At 44.1% G+C, this 13,319-nt stretch overlaps 1 protein-coding gene across 1 annotated transcript in view; it reads right to left on the bottom strand.

Annotated features, from left to right (window-relative positions):
• Positions 1-13,319, bottom strand: part of LOC139266235 (probable cation-transporting ATPase 13A4) — a 125,164-nt gene that overhangs the window by 96,430 nt on the left and 15,415 nt on the right. Inside the window, exons 2-3 of the mRNA XM_070884064.1 lie at positions 12,298-12,359; positions 10,097-10,270 (exon numbers count right to left, since the gene is read on the bottom strand). Coding sequence (XP_070740165.1) covers positions 10,097-10,270; positions 12,298-12,359 — 236 coding nt within the window. The remainder of the gene's footprint in view (positions 1-10,096; positions 10,271-12,297; positions 12,360-13,319) is intronic.

Raw genomic sequence — 13,319 nt, 5'->3', positions numbered from 1 at the left:
TAATGCCAATTCTGCAGGTTTTCTGTCAATCTTCTGAAGAACTGCCACAGAAATTCTACCCCAGCTTCTCTGTCCTCTTTAACAGAGCTGTTTCCTGGACTGTTCTTTCCACCTGTACCTGCTCCTTTTCACTTGTGCTTATGAATCGTCCAATGCAGATCCCTCTAACGTGGGACCTATGTCACATGGGGTGCCAATTTCTATGCTAGTGCTTGGAAGGGCGAGAGATATTGACAGTGCATCTTCTGGAGGATTCTCCTCCTTAGTCTGTGTAACTGCAATGCCTAAGTCATCTGATGGACCTAGACAAAGGGGAGAGGGACAGGAGTTAGCATATGGCATGGGTAAGTGGTAGCAGGTGAGGGCAAGTGCAATGTACACAAGGTTGTCATGCTAAGTGTTTGATTGTGTGAGTGTGGGACTGAGAGAGTTGAGTAGAAAGATAAAAGGAAAGATGCCTAAACTGTGCCTGATCTCCAATACTGAGTGTCCTCTCCCTTCCAGTGATGTTGATGGAGACCTCTCTCTACTGTTGTGTGTCAGCTTCTCTTATAAGAAGAATGGAAGTGGATTAATATGTCTCTATTTAAGTGGTTTAAAGATGTCTGAGGCAGATCAGCGTAGTGTTCGTGATGACAGGAAGAAGCAGCAAGCGAAGCCAAGAGAGAGAAGTAGTTGTGAGAGCAATAGCAAGCTTTGAGGGTCCGAGTTTAAGCAGAAAGAATGTGCAATGAAGTGTTTCATGCTGCCTTGAGGATATCTAGGGTCGGGAAGGATTGATAGCACTGAGGTTAAAGTAGGGTCCTAAAGTACGCTGTGCACAGAGTATGAAATATGTGAAGGGGGGTCCTACCTTGTGGTCCTAGTGAGATCATTATTTTTGTCTGCACTGCAGTCAGGTCCTGGGGACAATGCTGCTGACACTGACATTTTCTGTCACTTCTCTCCATGTCTGTTGATTGATTTATCTTGATATCCATTGCCCATCAGATGGGAAGAGAACCTCATTCCTGTTGGTCACTTGTTCATTGTCCGTCATTGTTCGTATGGTCATATGTTCATATGTTTAATCAACATTTCCAACACTGCATCAGAGAACCTCAGAGACCCTGTTGGAATTCATTTTGCCTTCTGCTGCACAATCGTGCTGGTCACTGCCTCTCACGATAAAACGCATCTCCCTTTAAGGTATTATTTTAAGGCCTTTGAATAGCAGCCGCCCCAGTAGATTTCCAGCCCTTATAATCAGTGGCCTGTCTATGGGGAGTGTGCCACATGCTGGCAGCTCTGAAAATGAATTTAAATTCAGCTGGATCGTGACAATTGCAAGGGCACCACACCAGTTCCTTCAGGCGGATGCACCACATGCCCTGCCCACCACTCGCCTGACATATGCTCCACTTGAAAATCAGCCCCAATACATCGAGACTATCAATAAAATATTGATAGACAGATAGACATATTTTTGAACGATAAGGGAGTCAAGGGTAATGGGGAGCGGGCAGGGAAGTGGAGTTGAGGCCAGGATCAGATCAGCCATGATCTTTTTGAATGGCAGAGCAGGCTCGGGGAGCCAAATGGCCTACTCCTGCTCGTAATTCTTATGTTCTTATATTCTAAAAAATCATAGGAAATTGTCGGTAAAACAAAAATGAAGGACTCTGAGGTGATTGTCACATACCATCACCGTATTGCTGGAATAGTAACCCTAGTGCTTCCTGTAAATTGCCAACTTGTGCACACCTGTGTTGCTGCCTGTGTGCAGTCTATTGTGCCCCTCACCTTGCAGTGCATCACAGCCCTATGGAACAACAGTTGGCTTTGTTGCTGCTGGTGGTGGTCACAGCTGAAACTGAAGTGCATGCTTGCCTTCCTGTACAGAGGTTCAATCACCTTCTTGAAGTAGCAGTTTATAGTTAACCAACTGATTTTTCATATATCTGCAGTGAATGCCTGAAAGAAGCCAGTAGCATAGAATTTCAAAGCTGTTGTTACATTTACTAATAGAGTGACCACTAGCTCAGTAGACGTATTCCTGCCTCTTAGTCAGAAGGGTTAGGTTCGGGCACCGTGCCAGATAGCCACAGCAAAGGAGACCAGAATGCCAGCTCTGAATACTGGGTTGATGTCCAGTGGGTATACTTGCATCCAATGGGTGTAGGTGCCCTCCCTCCCCCCGCCCCCATCGTAAAGCCTAGGTGCGGCTCTTTAACCATGGTTGCAGCCCAACTATGAAAAGGTTCTCTGAAGATAAAAACCGTGAGGGAGACAACGGGAAACCACCTCAGCTACTCTTCTCTAGTAAATAGCTCAAGAGTCTCACGTGTGAGACTTCAGTTCGGACCTGCCCCAGGGCAGAACACAACCGATGGATTACCTTTACTTTTGAAGATGGAGGAGTCCTGATAACTGGCCGCACCTGTAGGTCCTGGTACAGCAAGTAGTATAAGTCAGCAATGATGTCTTTGTTGAGTTCGAACGTCATGAGTCACTCCTCCTCAGTGACGTCCAGCAGGATGCTCAGTATGTTTTCAGGGGTAGTGTTAAGACTGTGCAACCCATGCAATTTCAAGGGGCCCGAGCCAGACAGGGGCCCTGACCAGATCCAGAGAAAGGACAGCTACACAATGGCAATAGCTGATCCCTGAACATTGAACATTATTACATTATCTATTGCAAACATGCCTTTTCACAATCATAAGTGTGCAGATTTGACACCAAATTAAGAAGGTCATATTTAGTATCATTGTCTAGTAAAATGTAAAAGAACCAAACCAAACTGTTGCAAGAAATATGTCCCTCACACATGTTTTGATCTGTAATGCCTAGCCCATGGATATTATTTGGCGCAGTGGTATGCTTCCTGTTGTGTATTGCTCTGGTACATTAAATGTATGATAAGTACAATGGTGCACCACAGAGGGTGCTGTGGTGGGAGACCTGAAAGTACCTGCACGAGGCAGTATAAAAAGCTGCCCACCACACCTGTGGAGCACTCTGGAGCTGTTCAATAAAGGACTAAGGTCACAGCAGTTAGATCAACACCAGACCGTGTGGAGTCAGTGATTTGTGTGCTACATACACGACATTGGTGACGAGGAAGTGGACGAACTCCATGCAACCATGGCTACTCTGGGCTCGCTAAAGGATTTTACCGTAGGAAATGATTGGGAGGCCTTTACGGAAAAGCTCGAGTACTACTTCACAGCAAACGACCTGACGGGGAGCGTAAGGCGATATTGCTTTCCAGTTGTGGCAATGAGGTTTACTCTCTCGTCAGGAATTTGCTGGTACCCGGGAGCGCCAGGGACAAGGCATACGAGGAGTTGACTGAACTCATTCGTGACCAGTTGAAACCGAAGGAGAGCATCCTCACGGCCAGATACAAATTTTACCATCACTGCAGACCCGAGGGCCAGAATGTCACCAAATATGCCGCGGACCTCAGGAGACTCGCAGCGCCATGTGATTTTGGCGCACACCTTGACAGGGCTTTGCGGGACGTTTTCATCATGGGGATTGGCCATGAGGGACTCCTTCACAAGCTGCTAGCCACGGAACCCACAAGTCACTCTGACAAAGGCCATCGCCATCAGCCGGGCATATGTGACCTCGACTTGCAGCACCAAGCAAATGATCCACACAGTCTCGAACCCGGTAGGCACTGTCCACAGGATAGCGCTCACCATGGATAAAACTGCAGAACGTGGCTCTGCCCAGGGCAGAGAGCACGGACCTTGGGGTCCTGGAACTCAGAGTCCGCTGAGGGGGGGCCAATCAAGCAGCACCATGCTGGCGCTGCGGAGGAAGCCATGGGGCTCTCACCGGTGCAGGTTTGCGGAGTATACGTGCAATACCTGCCACCTGAAAGGCCACCTTCAGCATACGTGTAAAAGAAATCAGACTCAGCATGTGGCTGAGGAGATGGGGGATGATCCACTGTTCAGCGAGGAGCAGGCAGAAAAAGATGAGGTGCTTGGACTGTATACGTGCACCGACGATTCGCCCCCAGTGATAAGTGAAGTAAAAATTGACGGAGTTCCAGTGAGTATGGAAGTGGATACGGGATCGGGTCTGTCGTTGATGAGTCAGAGAACTTTTGAGAAACTGTGGGGTAACCCGGCTGCACGACCCAAGCTGGTCCCGGTCACGGCGAAGCTGCGTACCTACACCAGGGAACTAATACCTGTTCTCGGCAGAGCGGATGTGCAGGTATCTCACGGGGCGAGACGCACGGTTTACCCTTATGGGTCATTGCAGGCGATGAGCCAACGCTCCTCGGCAGAAGATGGATGGGAAAGGACCGTGTGAGCTGGGAAGACTTATTCACTCCTCCACAGACTGCTGCTCCCCGGGTTCCCAAAGAGCAGCGCCAACCAAGCTGGAGCTGCAGCCTAAATCAACACACAGGCAATAGCAGCCCAGAACTCCTGACCCTAAGCAATCCTGCAGCCTCAGCCTCCACAGATGAACAGACCCTGGAAGAACAGGTTTGCACTCAAAGTTACAGATGTGGGCCTACTGCTGGGGTGCGGGACAGCGGGGCGCTGCAGGCGATGGTGGCGGCCATGGAGGCTGCGGGAGAGGCGGCCACGGCGGGAGTGGAGGCTGTGGCGGCGGCGGCGGGCACAACTCGGAGGGACGTGAGGCAGAGCGGCGGATGCGGCAGCAAGCATGGAGCGACTCACTATGACTGATCGAGTCCAGGGAGCCACTGCTGCAAGAGGGATTGATCTGGGCCGTTTTGCTTTTTCCCTTTCCCTCCTTCCTTGTTTCTTCTTCTTTCTCGGCCAGCAGAACTCCTAAGATGGCGGCACCCAAAGGAAGCCTAGTGGGAGCCACAAGATGGCGTCTTAAAATGGAAATGCTCCCGGGAGTCTTCAAAGGGCCTCACACCACTGCGGTCCCCACATAAAGACTTTTGGACTTTTGTAAGGCTAGAGCGAGTCTAAGTCTGTTGTGTGAATGTCGGATGATGGATTTATGACAAGAAATAATATTTTAATGTTGGGTGGTCACTGTGTTTAAAATAATGGACATGAATTGCAAATTACGACAAGTGTCAATATTTCAATGCTGAATGGTCACTGTGTTTAAATTCAGGGACGCAGATCCGTGACCAACATTACCAATGGGCCAATGCATTTTTTGATTTAGGGGATTCAAGCAACGGATTTTTGAATTGGGGGGGGGGCCATTGATGTTGTGTATTGCTCTGGTACATGCAATGTACGATAAGTACAATGGTGCACCATAGAGGGCGCTGTGGTGAGAGACCTAAAAGTACCTGCACGAGGCAGTATAAAAGGCTGCCCACCACACCTGTGAAGCACTCAGGTGCTGTTCAATAAAGGACTAAGGTCACAGCAGTTAGATCAACACCAGACCGTGTGGAGTCAATGATTTGTATGTTACATACACGACACTTCCTGTGCCCACTTTACTTCCTGGCCACTCCCAATGCCTTTGCTATCTACTCTTCCACTATGTAGTCATCTACAAATGACCCAGCACTGGCTCTAAAAAGAAAAGTCCTCAATAATATAATTTTGTGTAGTTCAACTTTGTAATTCATAGAATCCATAGAAATTTACAGCACGGAAGGAGGCCACTTCGGCCCATCTTGTCCGTGCCAGCGTATAAAGATCTATCCAGCCTAATCCCATTTTCCAACTCTTAGTCTGTAGTCCTGTAGGTTACGGCATTTTATGTGCAAGTATTTTTTAAATGTAAGTGAGGCTTTCTGCCTCTACCACCCTTTCAGACAGTGAGTTCCAGACCCCCACCACCCACTGGGTAAAGACATTTCCCCTCATATCTCCTCTATACCTCCCCCCAATTACTTTAAATCTATGCCCCCTGGTTATTGACTCCTCTGCAAAGGGTAACAGGTCCTTCCTATCCACTCTATCCAGGCCTCTCATAATTTTATACACCTCAATCAGGTCTCCGCTCAGCCTCCTCTGTTCCAAAGAAAACAGACCCAGCATCTCCAATCCTTCCTCATAGACAAAATTCTCCAGTCCAGGCAATATTCTTGTAAATCTCCTCTGCTTCCTTTCCAGTGCAATCACGGAACTGAAATCGTGGTCGGAGGCTTCCCGCGGGCAATTGCCTCCGACCTGAAACATTTCTACGAAAGTACCTGGTGTTCCAGGAGGAGCCTGCAATTCCAGTGGGGAGGCCTTCTCTTCCCGCGTTGTGAAGCGTGCTCCTGTCCTCCAGGTTCCCACGCAGAAGATGTAGTCATGTGTGACTGCTCAGCCAAGCAGGAACTGTATTCCACAGCTTTCCCATTAATAGCAATGAGAACTCCGTATCTACAAGTTCTCATTGCTATTAATGGGGAAAAAAAAATAAACACACTAAACATATAATAAAAAATAAAAAACAGACCTCACATAATTAAAATTAAAGTTAATAAATATCTTATAGAAAAAATAAATTCTGAGTTTTTAAAAAGTTTTTTTAATTATGGTTAAAAATAAATGTAACGTAATGGGCAGGGTGTTTTTTTACAACAAAATGTGTTTTCTTAATTTAATTTAATTATATTTTTGTATGTTTTTAAACACTTACGCCTGTAAAAGTAGGTTATGCGCCTGCTTTTTGAGGCACAAGAATTTTAACGACATTTGCTGGGCAAGATATGGGTAAACACCGCAATCTTGTCCAAGCAAATGTCCTTGCTCCAGAGATAGGGATCATTTGTCAAGCTCCACAGATCGGAAAAGCGGTTTTTAGCGCATGCGAATTGTGTGCTGAAAACCCGCTTTTCCGATGTCTTGCCGGGTCCGTAGAAACTTCATACGGACCCGGGGAGGCGGGGATTTCCAGGCCCACATCTTTCCTGTAATGTGGTGACCAGAACTGCACACAGTTCTCTAGCTGCAGCCTAACCAGTGTTTAATACAGTTCAAGCAGAACGTCCTTGCTCTTGTATTCCATGCCTCGACTAATAAAGGCAAGTATTCCATTAGCCTTCTTAACCACCTTATCTACCTGGCCTGCTAACTTCAGGGATCTGTGGAACTTCACTCCAAGGTCCCTTTGTTCCTCTACACTTTTCAGTGTTGTACCATTTAATGTGTATTCTCTTGCCTTGTTAGGCCTCCCCAAATGCATTACCTCACACTTATCCAGATTGAATTCCATTTGCCACTGTTCTGCCCACCTGACCAGTATATTGATATATTCCTGCAGTCTGCAGCTTTCTTCTTCATTATCAACCACACAGCCTATTTTAGGGTCATCTGCAATCTTCTTAATCATACCCCCAACATTCAAGTCCAAGTCATTGATATATACCACAAAAAGCAAGGGACTCAGCACTGAGCCCTTCAAACCCCACTGGATACAACCTTCCAGTCACAAAATCACCCAAAAACCATTACCCTTTGCTTTATGCCTCTGAGCCAATTTTGGATCCAACTTGCCACTTTGCCCTGTATCCCATGGGCTTTTACTTTCATGACTAGTCTGCTATGTGGGACCTTATCAAAAGCTTTGCTAAAATTCATATACACTACATCATACTCACTGCCCTCATCAACCCTCTTGGTTACCTCCTCGAAAAATTCAATCAAGTTAGTCAGACACGACCTTCCCTTAACAAATTCATGCTGATTGTCCTTGATAATCCAGGTTTTTCCAAATGAAGATTTATCTTGTCCCTCAGGATTTTTTCCAATAATTTTCCGACCACTGAGATTAGGCTGATTGGCCTGTAATTACTCAGTCTATTCCTTTCTCCTTTTTTAAACAAAGGTACAACATTAGCTATCCTCCAGTCAACTGGCACCACACCTGTAGCCAGAGAGGACTGGAAAATGATGGTCAGAGCCTCTGCTATTTCCTCTTTTGCTGCTCTTAACAGCCTGGGATATATTTCATCCAGGCTTGGGGATTTATCCACTTTCAAAGCTGCTAAGCCCCTTAATACTTCTTCTCTCACTATGTTTATCTTGTTTAATATTTTACACTCCTCCTTCCTCATTGCAAAGTCTGCATTGCCCCTCTTTTTTGTGAAAACAGAGGCAAAGCATTAATTAAGAATCATACCCACATCTTCTACCTCCTCACACAGATTTTCTTTATGGTCTCTAATAAGTCCCATTCTTTCTCTAGTTATCCTCTTGCTCTTAATGTATTTATAAAACATCTTTGTGTTTCTCCCAATTTTACTTGCCAACATTTTTTACAATTACAGTATCAAATTCTGTCATTCACTCAACTAAATAGCTACTCTCACAAGACTTTCAGAATTGTAAGTTCTTTGATAAGATGCCCAGAGCAATTCTCACTTCACAAGGCCACTGACAAGACCATATTAAATTTCTCTGGATACTCACGTGTTTTTTCATTGCCGGATAACAATGTTTACGGGAGGAGAAGAGCCAGAATAAAATATATCATTTTGGCACGGTAACAGATATATAATGTGATTTATATCCTTGCATCTCATGTTTCAAACCAAATGAGAAAAGATTTATCAACACTTTTGCATGTAGACTGTGCTTCTTTAACAACATTAGGACTGATTTTTTGGTGACTCCCTTTATCAGGAGGAAGGCAGTGGAGCAAGCTTCCTGATGAAAGCACTCAGAGACCGATATGCGATGAGCTGCCAAATGGCTGAGTTGAGGTTGGGGGGGACGGCAACCCCTCTGTGGAGCTGAGCCAGTCGAGTTAATTTAAGGAGAGAGGTGATCCTGGGGAAGGGCCCAGAGAGTCAAATATTGGGCAGTTCAATAGTTGTGGGCCAGGAGCAACATTAATGCTCTTGCTGGGCCCACAAAAATGGCTATAAAACTGTTGTGCTTGATTTTGAAGGACTGCTGGCACAAGAAGCCTAAACATGGGCCTTACAATAAGCATCAGCAAGACAAAGGTCCTCCACCAGCCTGTCCTTACCGCACAGCACTGTCCCCCAGTCATCAAGATCCACGGCGTGGCCCTGGACAATGTTGACCACTTACCATATCTCGGGAGCCTCCTATCAACAAGAGCAGGCATTGACGATGAGATCCAACACCGCCTCCAGTGCGCCAGTGCAGCCTTCGGCCGCCTGAAGCAAAGAGTGTATGAAGACCAGGCCCTCAGAACTGCTCCCCAAGCTCATGGTCTACAGGGCTGTAGTAATACCCGCCCTCCTGTATGGCTCAGAAACATAGAACATGTATAGTAGACACCTCAAGTCGTTGGAGAAATACCACCAACGATGTCTCCGCAAGATCTTACAAATCCCCTAGGAGGACAGACGAACCAACATTAGTGTCCTCGACCAGGCCAAAATCTCTAGCATCGAAGCACTGACCACACTGGATCAGCTTCGCTAGACAGGCCACATTGTTTGCATGCCAGACACGAGACTCCCAAAGCAAACGCTCTACTTGGAACTCCTTCACGGCAAACGAGCCAAAAGTGGGCAATGGAAACATTAGAAGGACACCCTCAAAGCCTCCCTGATAAAGTGCAACATCCCCTCTTACACCTGGGAGACCTTGGCCAAAGACCGCCCTAAGTGGAGGAAGCGCATCCAGGAGGGCGCTGGTCACCTTGAGTCTCGTCGCCGAAAGCATGCAGAAATCAAGTGCAGACAGCGGAAAGAGCATGCGACAAACCAGTCCCACCCACCCCTTCCCTCAACGACTTTCTGTCCCACCTGTGACAAAGACTGTGGTTCTCGTATTGGACTGTATAGCCACCTAAGAATTCATGTTAAGAGTGGAAGCAAGTCTTCCTCAATTCTGAGGGACTGCCTATGATGATGATGATGAAGATAAAGGTATTACCTCTCCTTCTTGGAATGGTTGTATAATGTAAATATATTAAATCAAATATGATTTTGAGACAAAGGTCAGTGAGAAAAACTTAGAAGTCATCAATTTACTCTTCCTCAAAATTGTGTGACCTAAAGCAGGCTTTCCCATTTCATCAGAGGAAAATAATTGTTTGTAGTTGTTGCAGGCTTGTGCTGATAGTTCATTGAATAGGCTGCAGATGCATTTCAGTTTCAAAATCTCCAAATCTGGGTCACCTTAAAAGAAGTTTTTAAGTTAAATACTATTTTATTATGGATCAGGGTAACACTTACTGTTGTTCTAAGCAGAACAATGTCTGCCTCTTGCAGGGTGCACTGAACACATTTAGCCCAGACATCCCATTCAGGCCTCCAGTAAAACACAAGCAGCAGAAATCCACAGGTTAGGACAGTTCCCACGACATACAGAGCTCTGCGGCAGCGGCTGGTCTTATAACCAAATATGTCCTTTACGGAACAAAAAGTGTAATAAAACATTAGTACTTGTCATTAATTAATAAACTGTGCAATAATTAGTATAATAATAGGATGCAAGATTCTAATGCATGGACTAGTTGGGCAGAATAGCCTATTTCTGTGCCGTATATCCTATGCATACTAATGGCTCTCCTGTGGTAATGCTCACGCTAAGTTGGATGTCCAGCTGATTTATAATGATGTGACCATTACAACATACAAGGCAATATATGTAATTCTGCCACTAAAGTGGGGCTGTATTTAAGTTTGGTTGTTCCTTTAAAACCATAAAGTTCAGTTACTGTAAATAAGTAGAAGCCTGAGGTCTACTAGAATTTAATTGCTATCTCTGAGGGAAGTTTATAGAGTGTTAGGTCTTGTAAAGTTCAACCTCCAGATCAAGCTGCACGCTCAATACTTTTCTGGTACGTAGATACGTGGCCCGAGATTTATATGGATGAGTTCATATCTCAATAACTGTTGGGGTCATGGAAACATCATTTATTTAAAACTTATATAAATGTATGAATTTTTAATGTGGAAAATAACATTTTAGCCAGCAGTTTGATATAAGCCTCTCTCCATTCATAAGGCTGACCATAACTCATTTTCAAGCTTTTCTGACTAGATACTGGTGATCCTTTAGTTGTGGAGATTGAAATATTCATTTTTTCTTCCTCTTGCCAAGAGATAGCCTCAATTTAAAAAAAATGGTTGCCTTTGGAAACATGAGTGCAGCTCATTAATCTGTTGAAAACTACAGTCGCATTTCTGCACCAAAATAAAAATATTAAGGAGATTTCAGTTTTATTTCTAATAAGAAAGACTTGCATTTATTTTTTTTTAAATGCATTTAGGAATCCAGAACATGTTTAGCTCTGTTTTTTAATGCTCAGAATTTGGAGTGCATGGAATTTACATTGCAAAATATATGATGTTCCTCCAGGTCCTATATTTAAGATTGACTCAGTGGGAATGGTAGTCATGGGTGTAAAATTGTGGGGAAATATTCAGGCCACTAGTTTGGTAGATTGCCAGTTTTCAGGTTTTAACTCACTATAATCCGAGCTTCAGATCATCCAAAATTCATGAACAAATTCCATAGCTGCCCACAACTTAAAGCAGAATTCTAAATGCTCAACTTCCATATAGTGGTGCACAATATAAATCATAACCAAGGCCACTGATTTGTGGTTTCACAGAAGAGAGTAAGGATTTGCAAGATCCCCAAAATATCCTGGAAATCCATGTAATAAAAACAGACTTTGACTTATTTAGTCATTGTAAACCAGTCACCCTGCTAATAAAACCAAAATATTGAGGATAGTTTTAAAAACATAAGATTTTAGTTAAAGAGTAAGAAGGAAGTTTATTTACATCAGTGCAAGAAAGCTGAAGGATTAAAAATGACCTTTTGCCTGCCAGGTTAAAGAGCTACATGTTACTCCAGAGATTTTATGAAACATTCAGAATGTAAATTTTACATAATTTTGAACTAAACAATTAAAATGATGAAACTTAAGAACTGCATATTGAACTTAAAGAACCAAAATTTAACTCCCAGCCGGCATCCAGGAGTATAAGTTGGACACCAGATAGATTTTAATTGTCGGGCCTCATTTGAATTACTGCTGGACAGCTGCTTGGCGGTTTCTGGTGGAAAGTGACAGTTGATCAGTGGGGGAGGATGAAAGTCGGATGACCTGGAGGCTACCCGCCAGCATCAGGAGAAGACTACTGACAGCAAGATAGGTCTGAGGGGTGGTTGTTGCAAGGGTCTTCTGAGAGAAGAGGAGGGCGAGCCCAGGTAGCAGAGGACCACTCCTGCTTCTTCAGACCCCATAAACTTACATTAGTGGGACTCACTGACCTCCCGACAGATTCACCTGGTGCCCCATTCATGGGACCCTGATTTCCATTTACTAATCCGCCAAAACCAGCAGCAGTCAAATCTCAGATCGGTGGAAACAAAGCGGGAATAGGAACCATGCCATTTTAACTGTTCCCTTGCTCCTTACCTGCCGTTTGAGGAGAGTTAAGATTTCCCTGTGAGTATTGGATGGTGTAATAGTTGAGCATCCTGAAATCAGGATTTAAATTCACCTCAGACCAAAAAAATCAGATGAAGAGTCCTCCATGAAATAAATTTGAACCATATCAATCTAGCATAAGCATAACTTTAGCTGTGCCTCTCAGGGAGGGCTCAAGGATGATCTGTATGTGAAATGGAAATGTACACATTTGTACGTTTAGAGTTAAGGCATATTATCAGGTAGCTAGATTGAACTTTACACTGCATCCGAATCATGTTAACTTGACAGAGGAGTACTCAATACTGACAATGGACTAATGGAAAAGAATTACAATCCCAGCACTATCATTCACTTCAGTGAGTACAAGGTTTGCCAAAAAAATTTAAATGTTAAACGCAATGTGACTGATTACTTTGTTCCACACTCAGCAAAATAACAGAACATAATGGCCTGGAACTATGTTGTGAGATATTAGTTTAAGAGGCTTGTCTGAAATTCTTAACTCTGCTAATTTAGCAGAGGCATTACCAATTTATTTTAAACAGATTAAAATCTCACCTAAAATAACAAAGAAAAGGAAGGCAAATAAATACTTTAAGGTGGTATCACATGGCATGATTTCAGTCCCAATATTTTTAATGTAAAAATTAAAGATAACAGCCCGGAATTTGTGGTTGTAATGACAGTGAAACTGTCAGCATTCTCTGTCATTACTCTGTGAAACTGACAACAACTCTGGAGTCCAATCACGCACAATTAAATGCGGAAATCCAGAAGTTGCTGTCAGTGATTCCCCACTCATACACATGGTGCTCTGTTGAAATCCTTGCTGATGGAAATCTTACAAATCACTTGAATTGATGTGAACTTTCACTTTTTATGCTCTAATCTCACTGTAAAAAGCAACAAAAAAGTTAAGCCTTGTTCAATGAGATATAACTGGGTTTTAACAACGTACTAAACCATAATTGCTGCTGAACACCCTCTCTGGCCCTAAAAAACTAATT

Source organism: Pristiophorus japonicus, chromosome 6 (genome assembly GCF_044704955.1).
Source record: "Pristiophorus japonicus isolate sPriJap1 chromosome 6, sPriJap1.hap1, whole genome shotgun sequence".
Taxonomy (NCBI): domain Eukaryota; kingdom Metazoa; phylum Chordata; class Chondrichthyes; family Pristiophoridae; genus Pristiophorus; species Pristiophorus japonicus.
This window is presented reverse-complemented; position numbering and strand designations above follow the sequence as displayed.